Genomic DNA, 22,911 nt, shown 5'->3' on the forward strand with positions numbered 1-22,911 from the left:
ACCCGAGTTTTATATTATGCATTGACTCAGACCTCAAAAATGTCTTTGTGAAAGCTGTCTGTGGTCCCAACCGAAAGACCTGGATCCCCACTACATCCTTTGTCAGGTGATGGAAACAGAAAAATTGTAAGAAATTCGTCTTTACTTGATTATTTTATCGACCCCCTGCATTATCTTTGATAAAAACCTACGAATCAGATAAAAGGCTGTATTCCACCTCATCTCTGTTTTCTCACAGCTCCAAAAAGAGAAAGAGAAAGAACACAAGAATCGAGCACAAATTTTTCTGAGCAAAATTTTATATTTCTCACGATAACTTTTGTTGACAGATCATAGAAACCTACGCTGTAAACTGTAAGAAACACATCTTTCGTTGAGCTGTTTGTTGACCCCCTTTGTTAATTTCGGTAAAAACCGATTATTCAGATCCCAAAAAGTTTCTTTTGAAGGCCGCCTGAATTTCCACAACGTCTGTTCTTAGATCTTGAGAAACAACGCCAACTGTTTTCAAGCTCGTGAAATTCGTCAACCTTTTTTAAACCAAATCATGGCAAGATCTGGCTAGATTTGCTGTGTCTCTTCCAAGACCATGAAAGTGTTTGTGTGGTTCTCCGCTCCGGGCAATGCTTGTACAAATTTCCCAAATCTAAAAATCTTACAGACATTTTTCTGATAATTTTTTTAAACCGGTTCACCGCAAAAAAAATTGTTCTGAAAATTTTCAGCTTACTAATTACCAAATCTATGTTCAAATTGCTAGCCATAAGTTGCAACTCTTTATTAGGTAGGGAAAAATATATATAAACAAATAATGGAAGCAGCCATCGCATGACAATGAAAAAATATAAAAATGAAAAATAATGAAAAAGTCTCGTATAGAAGATTTCTAATACAATCTGTATGGGATACGGCATGACAAAATACAAGTCTTGAATTAAAATATCACTGGTATAGCGTGTCCCATAAAGTTGAAATAAGCGAACGTTTCAAAAGCCACAGGTTAGAGTTCAAAGGCCAAAGTTCAAATTTAAAACATGTAGAAAAAATTGATGAACAGAAACTTAATGGAGAAAACGTTGACATTCAAATGAGCACATTGGTCAATTGCACGTTTTTGGCGTTTTTCGAACGTTCGCTTATTTCAACTTTATGGGACAGACTATATTAGCATCGTGTTGCTGCATCGTGTTGAAACAGGTCCCCGAAGCGACGCGTGCATTCATCGCGCAGTAAAATGTTCTTTTTTTCATGCAAATAGTTTTTGTTCCAATTTTGAGATATTCCCGAAAATACAAAAAAAGTAATCACATTCATTATGTAACTTGGGTGTCATATTGGATGTTTTGTATCTATTTGAATAATGATGATGATTTATTAATGGTTAGAAAGGTTTCTTGTGCAATCAAGGATTTATAACGTCCGTCATTTCATCAAATTATAGAGGTGATTTCAGGGATTGACAGTACATATGTTAATGGGTTGAGCGGTTATAATTTTGTGTTGAAAGTGTGATTTTGACTTGTTTCTGTCTGTCAACATTTGATTGACCTGATGAAAGCGGCTCTCATTGGTTTGATCATCAAGTATATCGGTCCTCTGAGCAGCATCGGGATGTTGCCAATGACTTTTGAGATCCCAACGGCCATCAAATTGCGTTGTTGGTTATCGGCGTTCACTAATGACGCAATAGTGCTAAAATGAATGGAGCAAATGGCAAATTTACAATAATGGATCACAAACGATATTTTGTCACCGTTTATCAAAAAAAAAACAGTTTTTTTTCCTTATTTTGCCTTATTTTTCCTTATTCTTCCTTATACAATTAAATTGATTAACATAACAGTAGTTATGAAAACAATTGATCTACAATTTATGAATCACATTTAATCAGTATTTTTCGTTTTTCACATAAAAAATGTTTGCTTTTATTCATAAAAAAGCATTATTTAGCTTAAAACTTGATGTTGGTGTTCAAACTAAAGACGCTCCTGATGAGCTGATAGTAAAAATATATATCAAACGGAAAATATTCGGACTTAAATTAGTTGAAACTAATTATCAATCAAAACTTTAGTTTTAAAAATTGCTCAAAAGATAAAGTTCACGCGTATATCCACGCAACTGAAATTTCAGGCTAGTTAACGAAATAGTTATTTTTAACCTGTACTGTACAACTCCGGCGACAGCAAAGATAGAACAGTTGATTCCCAAAGCAACAGTCACCTAAATAACAGTACCATTTTCAGGTACACATTCTATCATTGTCGATTTCTAGGCACAATTAGTCTTTGTGTTTTATATTGAACAAAACGAACAAAACTGTCCATGGTATAGTCATTAACTCCGTTATCTAAAAACTCAATTATCGAATACCTCAAATACCTAACAATATATCTCAACGTTGACTGATATCGGATACTAAAATCAAGTAGGTCTGCAATTTAAACACATTATAAGACAGCCTTTCCATAGTAGGCTGTTACTGTTTTCACTCGGCTATCACGATCCAACATCAAAAAACATAGCTGTATAATAATGTACACTAAAACACTCACGCTCAAGTTGGATCTTTTCCGTTTGACCACCCCGCCCCCCCTCCCTCCCCTTAGCTTAGTGACCGGGATGAACATCCTTGTTAATCAGACAAAGAAGATATATGAACAAAAAGATTGTAGCTGAATTCGCAATAGAGCTAAAAGCCTCAAAAATCTTTTTCACACATACTAGAACAAAAGTAATCGAGCATGTCCCAAATCAATCAAACACTGATCACTTCTTTACATTTTTTTAACTATGAATCTGTATTTTGGGCTCAATTCACCACCTCTGGGTGGTACGTATAGACAGTCTATTGTGTAACACAGTGGAAGACGTACAGTGAAAAGGACGAACGCTTGAATTAACGCTTGCATTAACAAAATTTAGTTGCTCTACAAGAATCTTTTCAAAATTCTAGTCAAAATCTTAAAGACCTGTCCGTACGGAAACCCAAGTGTGATTCAGTACTGAACCAGTATAAATGCAAGTCTTTCTACAAAAATCAGCACTAAATCAATGCAATATCAAGTGTATTAGTCATATCAGACTTGAATAACACTTGGCCAGTAATTCCCAAGTGTAAATTAACTTTTAAAAAAATTCATGTGAAATTTTCGAATTTCAAAAAATTTTATAACGTGCAACGATTTTCGCATTTCAGGGGTGGTCACTTTTCCGGGGTGCTATGAAATGATGACGGGAGGGAAGGACTGTTGCTGGCGACTGATTCTGTCCCCTTTCAGGTGTTATGGGTCTTTGCAGCCCGTTTTTGAAGAGAATTTCAGTAATTTTACCTTTTAGATAATTGTATTTTCTCAACCCGAAGATAGTCAAGGCAAAATTCTTGAAGAAATGTGTTCTATCTCTGGGTACCAGCTAGTAAAAGAGCCAATCTTGTCCTCAATTATTTAATCTAAAGTCTATGGTCATAATTTTACGAAGGAGCACAGGATGGCATATGCAGATTGGAACAGTATGCTGCTAATTATTCAAGATTTCAGGCCCTGTAGCCGGAAAAACTGGGTCATGCCGTCTGCTCGTTCGTTAATAATTTCTTGTTGAGCGAATTTTTTGGGCTGAAATTTCGATATGAGTGAGCTAATTATGTGTACTAACTAAATAATAAGTTTGAAGTAGTTGGGTTCCAAATCCACTGAAAAATTAACGAACGAGCACTGGGTGGCATATATCGATTTGGTTCAATTTGCGCTGAGTTCAGTGACCGATATTTCTGGAACCACTTGTCAAAATACATAGTCTTATATAGTATTTTAAAGTTGAGTTCACGGCAATTCTAATGAACCAGGTCTGGTTCCGATTCGATCAGTATTTTAGTAATTATTCAAGATTTCAGGCCCTGTGCCCAGAAAAAACTGGGTCATGCCGTTTGCTCTTTCGTTAATAACTTTTTGTTGAGTGAATGTTTTGGGCTCAAATTTTGATATGAGTGTGCTAACTAAATTAATAGATTTCAAATAAATGCTTGTCAATTTCACTGAAAATTTTAAGATCGAGCATAGAGTGACACCGACATTGGTCACTCAGGTCAGTTCGGCCCAGACAACCAGGCATCACTCTGACCTAAAGTTTCTTCTTTATCTTTCTCTCCTTTCTTCTCTTTAAAAACTGGAATCAAAGGAATTGAGTTCAAACTCTCTCCAATGGTTACCAGTTTTTCATCTCCCAGATCACGTGACTTGAAGTGGTGTCTATGATGATGTTGACTGTCGTTGTCCTGAGTTTCCAGTTCTTTCCACGTCAAGGTTTCCAGATCATTTTTGTCAAATAGCCATAGTGACTGCAACATGCCGGACCAGTATGTTTGGTCTGCAAGCCTAAAGTGAAATTTTCCATGTTTCTGTCGGTCCTCTGTTCTGTCTTTGCTTACAGACAGTGAGAGGCTCACGTGCCAAATTTGAGTTCGCTGTCAATTGTGTGGTAAAATTTTTCCATTTCGTCAGTTAAACGATCTAACATCTGATTTACACTGAAATCTTTATTAGCACTTCTCGTGCATTCTGTGATGCTATTCACCACTTAAAAATCTGTCCTGTTATTTTTACCATTCTGGAGTTGACCTGTACACTACGTTTTGCCGTCTACTGCTCCTCCGTGTTTCCAAACCAACTACTGATTGGCTAATACATTGTACCCTGGTCTTTTCGTTGTGGCTCTGGGCGTCGTCCATTGGCTTCTTTAACCGCAATACTTGAGATTCTGAACATTCGTTTCCCAAAAGCTGGGGTGGCACCCAAAAAGGACATCACCAAATTTCATCCAAAATGCACTTTCAGATACTTTGTTAACTATGCCAGGACTAGGAACCAGGGTATGCATCAGCAAAGGGAGAGTGACAAAGAGGGGTATGGGAAGAGGTTCCGGGGTTCAATCGGATGTACAACGTCGGTTGTTAGCGCCCACTTATATTGGCAATACCACAAGGAGCGACACCTGGATAGTCCAAAGCGATCAAACCCACAAAAATCCCAAAACCTCCAGAAGTGTCCCAAACTGTTGCTGAGTCAATGCCAATTTACACGCGGGCAAAAGAGCAATTGTTCAGATCGGCTAGTTGATGAAAACAAAAATTCGACAAGATTTAAACCCAAAAACGGCTGACGTACCCTAATCTCCATGGCCTTTTGTGTTGTATGTTCCAAATACAATGTACTATATATCCTTGAAATGTCTGCTTCGTTAGGGTTCTACAGCTCCATGTAGTTCGGGTTGCTTTTAATGTATTATATATATTTCATTCAAGTATTGTTGAGATATTTCTTGTTGGTGTTCATGATGATCATCCATTTTTGACGTGGTACAAAACGCTCATACTTTAATAGTTTATTGGAGAGTACATCAAACATAGTCAAAATTAGCCTGTTAGAAAGCTCCCATAGTCCTATTGCTAGCACAGTACCGTTGGTTTTGTTTTGAATGTTTTATTTGTTGTTTTTTGTTATGGAGCATGCGTCATTGAACCGTGTTGTGATATATTGACCTCTATCTCCACGGCCTCAAATCCTAGTTGAGGACAGTTCTAATGCATCATATCTTGTTGTCGCTAAATCTAAAGTTGTTGAGATAATTGATGTTATTGATGATCCTCCATTTTAGACTTGGTATGGAACACTCGTACCTCAATGTCTTCATTGAAGAATGCTTCAAAATTAGTCAAGGGTGGCTTCTTAGAAAGCTCTTATGTTATTGATGATAACATTGAATATGTTGATTCGTTTTGAATGAGTTAAAAAAGTTTTTTTTTGCTTTGGAACATGCGTCATTGAACCGAAGTGTGACAACTTTACCTTTAGCTCCATGGCCTTTTGTGTCATATTTACATTAATTCAATTTACTATTTCTGCCTGTCTCATGGCAAAATATAATGCACCATATCTTTTTCTTTCAGTTCTTGCTGTGATAAGTAATGAGTTTTTGTTGTTACTTTAGAATGTAGAGGCAGAAAAATGGTTGCTGCGAGAGAATAGAGGCCTGAGTCAGAAGGATAGCGAAACGGCTCAACAAGGGCAAAACTGGGCCACCATGTTTCTTAGAGTTGGTTGTGGGTGCTAATGTTCCCTAATCACAAAATGGGTGCAATTCTTGCGACGCACTTTAGTGTTGTGGGACTAATGCCATCTCAGCGCTTGGAAAAACAGGTCAAGTTCATTATAAATTTTAAGCCAATTCGGCTTTTTTTCGTTGCTCTTTAAGTTTTTCCTCATTTCTGCAGCATAATCCCCTCATTAGAATTAGGTGGGGGCAGTAAGTTTTATAAAAATTTGAGCAGAGAAACTCACTAACTGGTGACTAAGTCTGGGAAACCTAAATTTGTGAAATAGGTCACAAAGAAGCCGCTGAGAAGCACTTGAACAAGTATGGCCAGCAATTGAAACTAGTAGAATTGGGCGAAGCTGAAACGTCAAGCGTAGGCATCTCCGATGTTTCAAAAGTCACAATCCCGCTAGTCACTTTCGACCCTTCAATAACAGCAGATGATTATCCAAAAAAGTCAAAAATGCCTTCATTCCAAGAAAGTCCTTCAGTGCACAATCTGCAAAATGATCTGCCAGTCACATCTAGTTGTCCCTAACTCGATGACAATGATCTACGCAGAATTTTGTACGTATGCTAAAATGAGGAAAAGTATCAGGATCCCGACTTTACAGTTCAGGTGTTTTTTTGCGATAAACATAATTTTCAATTTCTTTTTCAATTTAAATTTTTTAAGGTTCCTCAAGTCAACCAAAGAAAATGAACATTCTGGATTCCAAAAAAGTGCATTCCAGTAGCACTGTGCAAGCAACCAAAAATGTAGAAACAGAAGAAAGCTTGCGTTATGTACTGAAACTGATGATATCTACTCAAAAGGAGATACGTGACACCGTTGCAGAATTGCACAACGCGGTGAAAGAAAGGTCTCTGCAATTCAGTTTTATCTCTGGCAAATCGCAATTACTTGGAGATGCAGCAGCACATTGCTCAACTGAAGACAATGGTTTATAGTCTCGTTTTTTCCCTCCAACTTCTGCCCGTTTTTGCAACGTTTTCCAAAGATCTAGCTGAATGCAAATTATTTCATGGTCCGTCTGTTTTTGTAGAATCAAGAGATGGCCCGATTTGGTCTTGCGCTCCCCCAACCAAGAGAAGTTGATGAGACGAGAGTTTTTCAGCCCGTTCCCAAGGTCCAGGGAAAATTTGACTTGACAAACTAAGTGCCCAAAATCCTGGGAGTCTAATGCGTCAGTCCACCAATATGCGCTGTACAATTGAATAACAGAAGATATATATGCTGTCCCCAAAAGCAATAGCAAACGACACCGCTGTTCAGAGGACAGATTTCTCGCTGGTCAGAAAGGGCGCAAGGAAAGGTATCTTTTTAATTGCGGACATTAGAAAATGGAGACGTTGGAAATTTTCTCAGCTATTCGAAAGCTGAAAGACCGTTTTTCATTTTTCAAAGTATCCATACTTGTAGTTTTCACAGACAAATAGTGTATTTTATGTTTAGAGCTGTTTCAAATCAAATATGGAGATGACTGACTGGCCATGTACGATGCCGAAAAATGAGTTTTAGTAATCGAGCCAACAAAAAAAGCCGCAGGAGCTGAAGGAAAAGCAAAGGAAGATCTCCCTAATGTAGCACCAAAATGAAATATGGACTAGCTCAATTGGTTACGATGAACGCTAACGAAGCTTTGCTTTTCGTTGGTTTCTCCTTCGCAGATCTTGTTTTTGTTTTCAATTAAGTTGCGCTTTAGCTTCAAAAACGACTTCGTTTTTTGTTTTTTGTTTGAAATTTCAAGATTATTTTTAGATCTGGAACTGATATAAATTATGCTGCGGTATTCTTTTAGTTTTTTCTACTCAATACAAATCACTCGATGTATTTTTTTCTTTCTTTCAAACCAAGGTTTCAGTAGGTAAATTTCTTACGTGACACGACACTCGTGAAAATATTCTTTCTAAAATTGTTCATTGTTGTCCAGAAAAGTTGATTGGATTCTTTTATGTCAATGTGATTTTTTTACTGTAAAACAAATTGTCCAAAAAGCATGATAGTAAAGCTGAATGTTTAGTCCGACCTCTTTCTTTAACAAATTTTACTCCAAAATTATCGTTCAACAGTCTGTGGCAATATACCTGCAAAGCATTGACAGACGCCTACAAATCGCTCAATCCAAATTTTGCAATTGAGTACAATTGTTTTGGTTGCTACGATCATTTATAGTATACGGGTAAATTGCCGTGGAAACCCACTGAAGTTAAACGACTGGGAACGCTTGCTTTCGTACGCCCAATTCGAGACGGGATAACTGATTCGTCGGTTATGACAACACAACGGAATAAGGAAAATTTGCTGCTTGTCGGCCCAATCCGTTTTGGTAACTCAGATTGCAACTCAAATTGCGAGTATGAATTTTCCAGCTCCGTAAGTGTTGTCAAGTTAAGAGTAAAAGATACTATAACTGCACAATTGGAAATTCTTGTCAAGTATGGCTCCGAGTTTTTGCCAATCATTCCTGCTTGTGCAGAACTTGAGAACATGAGAGAACCTTGACAGCAGATTTTTGTTTCAAAGGGTTTCTGGGCGAGTTTTTATCGGATATTTCCAAGGGGCTTATTGCGGAGCAACGTTTAGCTTTAGACTTCCAAAGGCCAACCGAAAAGAAAACGTCTTAGAGGAAACCAGCTGGTCAATTTGTACAATAAATTAGTCGCTTCACCAGTAGTTGATAATGTTGTCAGTCCTCCAACGCCTGTCAATCCAACAACGCCTGCCAGATCTCCAACAACTGTCAGTCCTGCAACGCATGAGGTTTTCTTAGAAGATGAACGGGAAAGCAGTGGCGGTGCAAATGATACAGTCGTGTATAACGACTATACGAATCAAGAACACATCCCCAGAATCTCTTCGCCAATTCATTATCTTCTTCCCGAACTCAGCTCCTTGCCCGATAACTGCAAAGCCAATAAAAATATGAACTCCAGTTTTAAAGAAATCTCTTCGCCAGAACTTTATCCTGGTTCCTGGGTGACCCTTCACGAAGAAACGTTGCTCATTGACTTTTTCATTTCACGATTTAACCTCACAGACAATGCTGCTACGTCTTTATATTCAATTGTCGGAATTCTTCTACCATCCAAAATTGTTTTGCCGCCTGCGCATGCATACGTACGCCAGGAGAAGATGCAGTCTGATTTAAATACTTGGTCTGTATTACAGAACGAGTCCACGACCACGCTTGTTTTAAGTTTCCTTTATCAACTGCAGGAAATATTTGACTACGCCAGCTTTCGATCATCCGATTGGAATATTGATTTCAACCCAAATTTAGCGTAAATTATCAATATGCAGAACTCAAACGTGTTTCTAAATCTCATATTATCAACAGATGGCGTCAATGTGAAGAAATCAACCTACAAGAGAGAAGCATGGCCTATCTGGCTTCAATGCTCGGACGTAACCCCCATTTTGCAAACGGCGAGAAAAAACATTGTTCTTGCAGGCTTGTTTGTGGGATCTGGCACCCGAAATAGGAATCAGATTGTTCCACTACTGAACGCGGAATTAGTGTCACCAATAGCTGTAAAACATTGTGCTTTGTACACAATTCTTTAAATGGAGACTATGGCTGTCATTATTGTATCGCCGCGGGGAAGATAATGGGAAGAACCCACGCCTATTACTCCCTAAATATGAAAATTCCTATAAAGAAACCCGAAGCTACGCTTATGTGCGCACGACAAATTGAAAGAGCAGAAGAAAGTGATTTCGTTGTAAAAAGGCGAAGTGCATTTTCTGATCTTCTTGAAATTTTAGCCCTAGCGGCTCCTGTGGTTATGTGCATTGTGTGCTTCTTGGAGTCTTTCCAGAATTGTTAAAATGCCTTTTACGATTGCAACCTCTCTTTTGGAACAGGTGAACAAAACTGTTCTCAGTAAGAACTGCCCGAGCGAGATGATAACCTATGCCCGAAAAATTCGCGCTCTCGATGAGCTGCCCAATTCAAAGCCAATGAGTTTTTTAATTGGCTGTTTTATATTAGCTCAATTGTTTTTCAGAGCTCAGTTGGTTCCCTGCACTACAACAATTTGCTTTTCCTTTTATTTGGAGTTCGGCGTCTTCTTGAGACGACATGTGACAGTCTTAACTTTATTTTAGCCGAGAACATACTGAATACTTTTTGTTCGAATGTTGCCAATTTTTTAAGGCAACGAGCGAGCAGAAACAACCAATTTACAATCGCTGAGGAACCTTCCTGACCAAGTGCAATAATTTCACCCGCTTTTCACGTTCCTGATGACGAGCTTCGAATCTGCCAATCGAATTTGACCTATTTGTCGAAAATTTCTTCAGCGCAAGAATTTGCTTGATAATGAAAAAACAACGATCGAAACATCAGTCGCAATAATCATGAGGATCTTGCTGGGACAAACTCAATCTGAAACAATTCACAAACTTCAAGAAAGAAATCGAAAATTCGGCCAGAAATAAAATATACAAATAATCAATCGTTTCATTGGGAACTGTGTATATTTCGATTCTCCGTGCTATTCTCGAGCTAAAACAGCTGGACGGTTTGCCTGTTTTTGCTCACATCGTGTGGTTTGAAGTTGAAGAAGAAATAGGCCCTGTAAATATTTCTACAGAATCACATAAACTGATAAAGAATTTCTTGTTAATACTGACCAACTGAGTAAAGTCTTTGCATTTGCATTATCTGAAATAGAATTTCGAGCAATAACGCTATGTGGGGTGTTTGATCATTCCTAGTTGTTCCTTTCAATAAATCATTTGAATTCATTTTTTGAAATTTTTTGTTGAAAATTCCGCGTAATAACGCTATGTGGTCTGTTCGATCATTCCAAGCTGTTCCTAAAAAATTTGAATTAAGTTTCTGTATTTGTTTAGCTGGTGAGGTAATAATCTTTTCGTTTTGAGTTTTATAAATTTGCCACTGACACTGTGTAGAAAATGTGTAGATTCATAACGCTGGTTATGGGTCGTCGCTTTTAATGTACTGCGAGTTGCGCCGTTATCTTCCGTGCATATTTTTAGCTGGGATGGTAATGACGTTTTTCTGGCTATTTTTGACGTTTCCATTGTTTTTTTCAATTTTTTTTCGGCTATTGTGATGTTTTTTATCCGCTATTTTTGACGTTTCGCCGGCTATTTTTGACCTTTTTTGGCTATTTTTGACGTTTCCCAGGCTTTTTTCACGTTTTTTTTTCGGGTATTTTTGACGTTTTTTTCGACTATTTTTGACGGTTTTTTCGGCTATTTTTGACGGTTCCCAGGCTATTTTTGATAATTTTTTGAGTAAAAAATCGGAATTGGTGTCAGTCTAACCAGTTAAAAAACAGAATGGGTGCTAGTATGGCAAATAAAAATCAGAGTTGGAGCAAGTTTGAAAGGTATAAAATCAGAATTGGCGCAAGTCTGAAAAATAAAAAATCAGAATTGGCGCAAGTTTAGCCATTGCAAAGTGTGGATGAGCGCAAGTCTGGCAAATCAAGAAACTGAAATGAGTCAGTCTATGATTCAATAATGATGGGGAATTGCATTTACACTGGCCCTGCACTGAAACGCACATGGAGTTAAGTACGGATAGGCGGTTCCGGATTCAGGTAAGAATTTCCATTGAATACCTGACACGCACAAATTCCATACTTCAATGCCGGTCGCTGAATCACTCGATTCACCAAATAGAAATGCATATAATGACATTCCAAATTCATGTTTTTTTTGCAACAAGTAAATTAAAAACGTTTCCATTTTTGCCAACTTAAGCCACTGCGGTAACTTATTCCATTTTTGTACGCATTGACTAATGATCAAATTCATTCCAAAGCTGGTTTTGGCATTCTGTCTAACTTTCAATTGTTTTGTTCGATTATTTTGATGAAGATTCAGACACCCGTGAAAATTTTCAGAATTTTCTGGCCTGGCGATATCATAATTAAATTTGATTAGCGTCAAATTTGCTAATAATAGCTCAGGTGGTACGGTCTTTGTCCGGATTATTAGATCTTCCGCTTTATTATACTTTTTGCATAGAAAACACACCTTTATACCCTAGTTAATCTGTCGGTTAAGGCGTTTTAGGTTTTTTGCAGATAAATTTTGAAAAAAGATAGCCAAAAATGATAAATGTCAAAGCACAAGTGATTTTAGAAGAAGAATGCGCGAGTTCAGGGGAATTGATGTCTTATTAAGTAAATTGATCTTATAACATGAGCCATTTTTGTATGGTTTTATTCAAATGGCTCATCGAAACTATGAGATTCCTGTCAATTTGAATACCAAGATATCTTCAATTTTTATCTGTTGTGAGAACATCGTTTTTGTAAAAAATGGATCCGAAATGAGAATAATCGCGCGAGAAAACGATTAATTCGGTTTTGTTTGTATTCAAAGTTAGTTTGTTCATCTCTACATATTCTTCTGTTTTCTGTAAAATTTCCATGATTTTTCGTGTAAGCTACTTTTTTGTCCACAACAGACAATACTTGTGTCATCTGCGAATTGAAATACGTTATGCGTTGTGTTTATATTAGATGAGAAATCGTTCACATATAAAAGAAAATTGAGTGGTCCTAAAACAATTCCATGTGGCACACCGTGATTCAAAATTTCACAATCAGAGAACATGCCATTAAGTTTTACCTTTTGTCTGCGGTTGGCAAGAAATAAAAACAGAATTTCTTTTTCTTCCTGTGAAAAACCATACATCTTAACTTTTTTAAGGAAAATGTTATGCGAAATGGAATTAAACGCTTTAGTGGGAACTGTTTCAGCCAATTCTAAAACTTCATCTGTCGCTGACGTTTTTTTCTGAAATTCAAATTGCTCTTTATTAATAATTTTATGCTTATCAACGAAATCCGTCATCTCAGTCAGAAGGAGGCGCTCAAAGATTTTAGCAAAACTCGGAGTTACTGAAATTGGTTGATAGTTTGTGCTATCTAATTTATCACATTTTTTAAAATAGGTGTTACATAGACTGGTTTCACTTTTGTTGGAAAAATTTTCTCCTTAATGCACTCATTTAAGGCGAACTGTAGATGTACGCCTATAGCTAATTTGCAAAACTTTATGAGACGAATTGAGATTTCACCAGGTCCCGCTGCTTTGTTATCGTCCAGCGAGTCAATGACTGAATAAAGTTCTTTTCCAGTCACAGTTCTGAATATGAATTCAGGTATATTAAGTTTATCAGGGTATTTACAGGCAATATCTGAACCTTTGAAAACACCTAGATTAGCAAATGATCTATTTAGACAATTGACGATATTTTTTGGTTCCCTTGAAATTTCACCACTCTCTAATCTGATTTCATCCAACCTTGACACCTTTTTCACTCGGACTGATCTTCTGTTTAATGAATTTCCATGGTTCATTACTTATTGGTAGTCTTTGGAAGAAATTAATGCAAAAATCGTTGTGCGCCTCCCTCAATCTCCTGTTAACGCTTAAATTCTTTGTACGTCTCGTTGTCAGGACTTTTTTCCATTTATTGAACTAAAAATCTTTTTGGGCAATCAAATGCTTTAATTCTTGTGTTAACCAGGGCTTAGAATAATTAAAATTTTCTCCCCTTTTTTTAACAGTCTGAATTAGTGCGTTTTTCTCAACAATTTTCGCAAAAATATCGTTGAATGAATCAAACATATCGTTGCAATTCTTAGATTGGTACATTCTCCACCGTTCGGCAAGGGCAAGATCTCTGTTAAATTTAGAACGTGAGAAAAGTCAAATTTAGAACGTGAGAACGCAAAAATGTCTAGTTCACTTTTTTCTGTCTTGTTTAGATAATTCAAGTTGTAATCTCCCATCAAAATAACGTTATCTGTAACCTTATCTGTAAAAGAATCGGCACAAAAAGAACAGGAAACATTTTTAGCTTAACGACTGCATGTTTTTGCGGTTATACCTCGGCCTGTGTACCTTAGGGGAAAGTAAAATCAAACTTAATCCCCCTTCCCCTAGAACGGTAGATATGTCATACAACCCCCACCCCCCCCCCCCCCCTCAAGATGTATGTAGATAGAGACGTTACGTTACAGTACAAAAAAGAGGCAAGCAATTGCTCACCGAACGCTCCAAATTTGTTTGAACTTTTGTCCCAGCTTCCCGCTTCCTCCTTAACTCAGCCATCATTACGATGGTAGCACCAGAAACCATCAAGACTACTGGGACTCCAGAAAAGAAGAGCATTTTGTCATAAAGGTCATTCCCACTCAGACATCCTTGGGGCTCGAGAGAACTTTGCCAGAACTTCGGAAAGGCGAAAACCAGAACGAGTAATATTATTGGACCACAGATCAGAAGACCCGCTTGTTGGTTGCAGTTGTGCTTGTAAAAGTGGGGTCTTTTAAGGGCCAATAAGCGATCTGCAGCAACCGTCAGCTCCAGCCAATCAGAGATGAGTAGGAGAGCGAGAGAAATGTAGCTGTTTAATTTGCACAAGAGATTACTCATTTTGGCGAGGCAGTATTTGTCTGAAACAAAAACTCATCCATATATAATTTCCTTCCAGAAGAGGGGTTGTAACCTGACTATAAAAATTTAGTTCTGTGTTGCAATTGAGTAATTAAAAATCTAATTGTCAATACTTAAAATGTGGCGTGGTTAACTTTACATTGATTTAAAAGTTTCGATAAATTGTTGACTTAGATGTTTTTTAATAAACAAGCGCAGCTATCTGTCTGTTGATCTCTCGATAGGTTTGATCAAGAGATATTTAATAACTACAAAAAGGATAAAAAATAGTCAATATCACCGAAGTTGACGCCTAATAGCAACTGTGGACAAAGACAGCGATAATGTGCTAGTAGTTCACCGATAATAGCCGATAATTCGCTAGTAGTTCGATAATAGTAGCCAAATCCCTAAGAAAATATTCACTTGTCTGTGCAGGTGGCACAAACAAAAAAATGTTTATGATACTTTGCATGATGTGACATGTAATTCCGCTACTCTGCCGCATCAATTGGAAAACCAGCTTCCATTGCCGCCTTTTCAAATTATAATTGGCTGCGAGAATGATGATTAAGTCGAAAGCAGTTGGGCAGCACCCCGCATTCCTTGAAGTTTTGAAAATATCGCATCTCCTGTATTTTTGCTCGCAAAACTTAGATTATTTTTTGCACCTAGCAAAAAATTTACTAAATAGACTATTCTAAGGCCTGCGTGCCTCGCTAAGCCATCTTATCTTCTGTGGCAGGAAACTGCATTGTCAACTTATAAGTCTATAGTTCATGGTTTTTTATATTGGCACTTCCGATCATTGTCATATAAAGAAATTGCTATAGGGTATTTAAGACCGACTCAGATTTCATTCGTTTGCGAATGGACACGTATTCTTTTCAAAAATTTCCATATCAATAAATAAATTTACAAAAATTTTAAAAAACAGGCAGCACCCGGCTTTCCAAACATTCTTAACTGTAATAAATTAGTGTTTCTGGAATTCAACAGAGGAGTAGAATTAAATTAAATTAATTGAATTAAATTTAAATTATTTGACCTCAACCACTATTTTTACAGTGCTAAGATTCACAAAGAAACAAAAACTAAACAATTCTCATTGTTTATAAATGAGGTTAACTAAATTTTCTGGACAAAATAAGGTGATTTTTTTAGTTTTCATAATTTTTGTCAATCATTGGGTTACATGCTCAGAGATTTTCATCACGGATTCTTATTCAAACGTTCAATTTCACTATAAGTTGATTAAAAGTGATGTAAAAATGATCTACTAACTTGTAAAGTAATCAAATGGTTCTTAACTTTATCACAAAAAAGGCCAGCACAATCATTTTTTTTCTAGATTGAACTTTGTTTCAGGACTATTTTTTGTTACTTTATTATAAATAGGAGAGTTTTTAAAACCTATTCGTTTCTTAACTCAAATAATTCTCTGAGATTGTATGCTCTTTTAATGATCACCTAGGATTACTCATAAAAATAAACCAAGCCAATTGGGTCAGGTCATTGCAACCAGATCCCTTGAAAGGAGAAGAAACCTCGAATGATCGTAGTTATGTTCAAGTGCACTCTCTATAGTGGTTTTGTGGAGAACACTGACGATACAAAGTGGCAAACACTTTCAAAATTCTATCAGTAAATTTCCCATAGCATGAAGAAGCGTTTCTACATATTTTATTTTTTCTCATTTTGAATTTTTTTAAAGCAATGTTGTGTGTAATACACTTATATGTTTAGATGATCATATCGATTATTAAATGCACAAAAATCCCCTCTCCCATAATTGATTTAAATAACGCAAATCGTGATTACACTGGCCTGTGAAATACACTTACAGTAGTCCGTTACAGTTTTCTTCGAAACGCTTTTGTTGAAAACATTGACGCAATCCCCTCAAAATATTCCAAGCCAATTTAGCGAACCTAAGTGTATTTCACAGAACGAATGTATTAGGATTGCAGGTGGAATACATTTAAACAATTTGATCAATTATGCCCAATTTTAGGGGTGTCTACTGTCCACTAATGCTCTGGAACTCTTTGAGTGTATTGCTTACAGTTTGAAATTTCAGCTGATTGACGATCAAAATTCAATTTAGCCGCCTTTGTGATCGTATTTTAAAAAATTACAACAGTGAAGCGTGGGTTATATTTGGAATCAATAAGCAACTTCTCTTTCAGCAAAAATATTTTTGTCTCGAAATTGATAGCCACTACCGGGATAAGTTAAAGTGGAGAGTACTAAAATATTTAAGATAATTTCCGGTGCCATACTTTTTCACGAGCCGAGATACGAGTAGATGTCGATAAAATAATCAATTGGTCATTTGAACTTGCACTTTATGCAACAGAGAGATGTTTTAAAGATATGATAGCTTATCATCATGTTAATTAGGCAGAAATGAAAGAAAGCATAATTAATTGCCCACCTTAGAAGAAACTTCGAAAACTTACTAAGACTTATACGGATCCGTAGAAAACTTACAAAACTTAGTAAAGTGCCCTATATGACTTTACCAAGGATAAGGCCAGGTAAAAGAAATACCTGCTAAAAATCCGCATGCTGTAAGTTGCGTAACAACTATTTGTTCACAAATTTCTGCTGTTGATTGGACCACCATGAATGTCTTAGCCGAGAAGTCTCCCTCTAAGCCACGTGAAATCATTATGGTCACCAGCTGACTCAAAATCACTAGTCCATTCGTGCCAGTGACTCAAATGGTAGAAACGCAGAATTCCATGTCAGGGTCAGGGAAGTTGGGGAAGTCTGTGCTATCCCACGATTGGGTTATATTTAGTATGATTGTCATCTTGAGAGAGAGAGCAAATCTGCAAAAAACTTACAATAATGACAGACAGAAACACTCACTCACTCATACTCACTCACGAACACACACACACACACACACACACACACACACACACACACACACACACACACACACACACACACACACACACAGAGTCAAGATCTTTCTCTCTCCTCTCTATCTCTCTCTCTCTCTATATATATATATATATATATATATAAATATATATATATATATATATATATATATATATATATTTAATATATATATATATATATATATATATATATATGTGTGTGTGTATCGATCTATCTATCTATCTCTTTCTTTCTTTCTTTCGTTCTTTCTTTCTTTTTCTTTCCTTCATTCTTTCTAACTTTCTTTCTTTCTTTTTTTTCTTTCTTTCTTTCTTTCTACCTTTCTTCTTTCTTTCTTTCTTTCTTTCTTTCTTTCTTTCGCTTTCTTTCTTTATTTCTTTCTTCCTTTGTTTTTTTCTTTTTTTCTCTTTCTTTGTTTCTTTTTCTTTCTTTCTTTCTTTCTTTTCTCTTTCTTTCTTTCTTTTTTACTTTCTTTCTTTCTCTTCCTTTCTTACTTTTTCTTTCTTTCTTTCTTTTTATTTCTTCCTTTCTTTCCTTCTTTCTTTCCTTCTTTCTTTCATTCTTTCATTTCTTTCTTTCTTTCTTTCTTTCTTTCTTTCTTTCTTTCTTGCTTCCTTTCGATCTATCTCTCTCATACGCAGACACTGAACTACGACAAGTAGTTTACTTATATCAGGGACTAATTTTGGAAAATTTGGAAACATTTGAAACGGATAATTGTTGTACTAGTATGATGGCGCCCTGGTTTTAATCCATAAAGGGTGTTTCAGCAAAAAATTCTCATTGAACAAAAAGAATTTCCTTCGGCCACTGGTTTATGAGATAACTGAAAGAAAGCGACGTGCAAGTGGTTTCGCTAAAAAAAAATATGAAGACAGATAAAATTTCTGAGCTTTTGTTTCTAATCCGTTCTGGTTTAGTTGTTAGCTATAGCTGATGAAATTGATCCTCCCCACAATTGATTGCGAAATCGAAGTGTAAAATGCAGAAAAAGATGTTTATTGCCCTGTCAATTTTTTTCAGCAATTCTGCTTTTCCTCGAAGTTTGACATCTTTAGGGTGATAAAAGTTTTATGGTGACCTTAATTTCGCTCTTGGTAGATAGATATATATATATATATATATATAGAGAGAGAGAGAGGGAGAGAGAGAGAGAGAGAGAGAGAGAGAGAGAGAGAGAGAGAGAGAGAGAGAGAGAGGGAGAGAGAGAGAGAGAGAGAGAGAGAGAGAGTGAGTGTGAGAGAGAGTGAGATAGAGAGAAAAGTGAGAGATAGAGAGAGCTTGGTAGAGTGATTGTTTAGAATAAAATTATCTAACCCATGGCATTGCCGCAGAAACCCGTGGGACCTGATATGAAAATATTGCAACAAAAAACCGCATCAGGATTAACCAATTAAGCATAGAAACTTTGAAATTAAGTATAGCGACTGCTAATTTGCACTCGAATTAATGAACGAAAACATCTAGGTACATTGCATAAAAGTGCATTGGGTGAAAACGGCTGTTTGCGTAAAATGGTATAGAGCGACATGGAATTGCGTAATTTGCCACCTGACCTGTTAAAACAACGGCTTGTTAAGTTAGTGCACACTAACCTTTCCTTGAAGTATTTTTCGTAAATGATTTAGATTATCCAATTTGCACATGTGGCTTCCACATTCTGATACCAATTCTGCGTGGAACACTTTGCTGTAATTAATTGATAATTGATGTGCCTTCACATAAGACGTAAGAATTCAGAAGACTGCGCCCAAAAGTTTAAAGTATTGATAGTTTTATTATATGTTTTTGTTGGCAACCTCAAACAAGTTTAAGAAGAGGGATCAATTACCAGGATACTGTAAAAAGATTAGAAGTTTCTAGTCTAATTTTTCTAAAAGTTTCAACGAATTTCTCTATTTTCAAAAAGGAAATGTTAGATAACTTTACTGCAGCAGGGATTGAAAAGTTTTTTGTTTTCGGTTTTCGTTTTACCTCCATATAGTGCGCATAAAAGCAATCATACTCAAAGAAGGAAAAAGCAAAATCAGGAGGTGATGAATTTTTCAAATTTTTTCTGAATAAGTTATGTTCTCAATGTGACCTGTTAGCATCAAAAACTTTTTGTATGCATCAAAAACTGTATGTCAGAAAAACTTCGCTTTTTGAAAACAAAAAACTGAATCAAAAGAGATCAATTTTTTGCAAAATAATTAGTTTACGACAATTTTGAAGAAATTCCTTCAAAAACATGACGCAAAACTGAAATAACAATTTTAGAAGGATATATGTTGCTTGTAATGGTTCTAAAAATAAGTTCTGTTTTTCAAAAATAGCTCAATTACCACACCTCAAATCTGAAAAAGCTATAGTGCTTTATTTCTAAATGCTTTGTTGTCTTTCTGGCTGGAATTAGTCTTGTCAAAAGAGTATTGAAGAAAGCTGATTTATTTTTCTAAAATTTTGTTGAATTTGTATGTTGCTTTTTTTAATGCAAGACACACAATCTGCATATTATTTCTATTTTCTGTATGTAAATAATATATTGCGAAGAGTAATTGGAAAACCTTTATGTTGTTGATTTCAGCAACTTTCATTTTTTCTTGAAAACGGACAAAATCTCAATCAGTTGTTTCCACAACTTCTGTATAGTTTTTTTTCTGAAAAACTGTATAAAAAAGCCAAAGAAATTAATTGGCTCTTATTCCACGCTGTTTCATTGAGCAAAAAATTATTGTCAATCGGAATATTTCACGTTCCACTTGTTATCTAAAACCGATAATAATTATTATAATGAAATACCTGTAGCCAATGCTCTTCTATTTTGCGACGGATTATCGAAAAAGATATAAAATTGAAACTCTCGAAAAAAAACCGCAGTTCAGTTAATTTTTAATTTTTGTTCAATTATAGTTGGTTGAGAAGTTTTTTTTAAAAAAAATATCCTGGAAATCATCTTTTGGTCCATGATAATTGATTTATGCGAAAATGTTGGGGTACCTTTATAGAGACACTTCTGATGCTGCCAGGTGAAAAATTGAATTCAATGAGGCCATAATACGCAAAATAAAATTTGAAAAAGATGAGATAGTCCATTCATCAAAAACAACAGTACTGCAGAGCACTCAAATTTTGATTTCTATTGAGTGAGTAATTTTCAACATAATGTTTTTTTAAAGTTTTTGTTCATGCAAGCGAAAAAGAAAAAAAAAGCTTTTTGTTTTGTCTCTTGTTATCGTTCGATTCGTTCCGCGTAATAGTATAAGCCTGCAGCAGAAAAATTCAGACGCACGTTAAGATACTTCGTGTCACCAAAGGGCAATTTGATTGAGAATTATCCTTCAGAATTTCATTTTGTAAAATTCTGTTTTACTTTCAGAAAATTTGCTTTTCTTTTGGTTTTCAAATATAAATTTTTTCTCAATTAAACTAATATTATCTCACCAGTTTTCTCTTGAGGCAATTTCAGCGACTTTTTATCGATTGTCTTGGTGTTTTTATTACTGCTGGATGCTGTTGTGATTTTAAATATTTATATTTCAGTTGTAACTCAATTGTTCATTTTGAAAAAAAAAAAACAAAAGATGGCAACAAAAAGACTAGCATCAGAACAAAAACAAGCGCCATGATTGTATATAATTAGTCTAGATTGAATTTAACTTTTCTGAGACAGTTACATGACATGACAAAAGATTATTTGAAAGTTTGCGTCTGTTGAAAACTTTGGCATTCACATTAAGCAATGCTGGTTGGTGAAATTTACAAATTGATTGACGCAATCAACTTAAAACGCTATTGAAGAAATATGTTTTTTCAGAAAAAATTTAAAACTTTGAAGAAGTAGACAGAATATCCATTTAATTTTTTTCATAAAAGTACCCCGATTGACGATTAGAAGATGCATGATTGAATCTTTATAATGTTTGCTTCTAACATCTTCATTGTTTTTTATTATGGTCGCATAAAAAAGTTTTGGAAAAATTTTGACCGTTTTTTTTTGTTTTTTCACTTAGGTATGACCACCAACGATTATTTAAAGAATGACCCCCCTGGGCTCACTAGTGAACCTCCAATTATTTTTATTTGCTTATTAATCAGCTTTGGTCCGACTTTTGAAACTTTTGAAACTTTGATCCGGCTTTTGAAACTTCTGAATTTGATTTTTGTATCCGTTTGTCGTTTTATGTCTTCCTATCGTCAAAATTTTTTGAAATGTACAATTGGATTTATTAACAAGTCATGACTGAGAATGAATATTTTTGCTTGCCATATTGTATGATTTTGGGACAAGATGTTATTTAGTTTTTTATTGCCTAATTTTTTCCTTCAGTTTTTCACTTAATCTCATTAAAAAAGAAACATTGGAGTTCCCAAGAGAGCATCATTGAAATTTTACGTTGTTTGAAGTGAAAATTTTTGCTTTTATTTACTTTGAAGTTGCTTTTTCCGAAAAATGAACTGAGTTATAAACTATGCCTCCCTTTTTAAATTTTTTTGGTGCAACTTGTTGATCAGTCTCATTTTTGACCACTCCAACTCACTTTTTAGTAAAACCAAGTTAATAAAATCATTACTTTCCCAAACTTTACTTTTAAATTTTGACTTTTAATTGTCTCTTTGGAGGAAGTTGACAGAGTTTGACCGCTTCCAATTCTTTTTATGGTAAACCAATTAACATACGATTAGTAATTTTAGTGTTCGTTGAGAAGTTTTGACCTACTTGTCATTCTTTATAGTTTTTTGAGTGTCATTCATATTTGCTTTCTCTCTTATGAATAAAAAGAGATCTCATCAGATTTATGATGCAGTGTCGGTTGCGTAGCGGTCTAAATTTATTATATTTGCTTTTGAAAACGTTTTTTAATTTTTGAGTCATTTTTCCCTAAACAGAATTAAGAAACAGTTTTTACAGTTTCCATTTGCAGAACACTACTATTTGTTTTTGATCACCAAACTGCAGTTGCTTGGTTGATCTGAAATTCAATTTTTGCTCTATCAACTGAAACAATAAATATTCAGATTTGTTTTAACCTCACTGGCACATGAGTCAGTCCTAATAGAGGAAAAAATTGAAGTTGGAATTTAAAAGAATTTTTACCCAATATTTTTTTTCTTATCATTGCATAGTTTGTTTCATATTTAAGCCAAAAATGTGGCTGAATAGGGTCAAAACATTAAGTTACAACGCCTCTCTGATATCAATTTTATACGTGCAAAGGATTGAAAGTTATGTAATGAATTGAATATATTGTTGGTTTTTTTTATTTTCTTTTTTTTTATATTTTTTCGGTTTCCATTTCCATTTTTCGCTTATTTCGTCCGCTCTACGACTTCAAACCCAATTTTATTTGCTAAAAATAGCTATAGGTTGTTTATTTGCTAAAGAAATATTTGCTAGAGGTTGTTGCCCTCGAAAGATGAAACAAACTTGAAATTAAAATAAAGCGGTTCCATTTCTTCTTTAGCAAAAAAGTTTTCTCTGCACACCTATTTTC

The 22,911-nt window shown here is 35.5% G+C and overlaps 1 protein-coding gene across 1 annotated transcript; it reads right to left on the bottom strand.

Annotated features, from left to right (window-relative positions):
- Positions 1–1,532: 1,532 nt before the first annotated feature.
- LOC142351756 (uncharacterized) lies at positions 1,533–14,521 on the bottom strand. Its single transcript, XM_075403946.1, has 3 exons — positions 14,135–14,521; positions 2,162–2,223; positions 1,533–1,692 (listed from the first exon to the last, which is right to left on the bottom strand). Exons 1-3 carry the CDS (start codon positions 14,519–14,521, stop codon positions 1,533–1,535), a joined length of 609 nt encoding a protein of 202 aa, XP_075260061.1.
- Positions 14,522–22,911: the final 8,390 nt, after the last annotated feature.

The sequence above is a fragment of the Convolutriloba macropyga genome, chromosome 1 (genome assembly GCF_964194025.1).
Source record: "Convolutriloba macropyga chromosome 1, txConMacr16.3, whole genome shotgun sequence".
Taxonomy (NCBI): Eukaryota; Metazoa; Xenacoelomorpha; order Acoela; family Convolutidae; genus Convolutriloba; species Convolutriloba macropyga.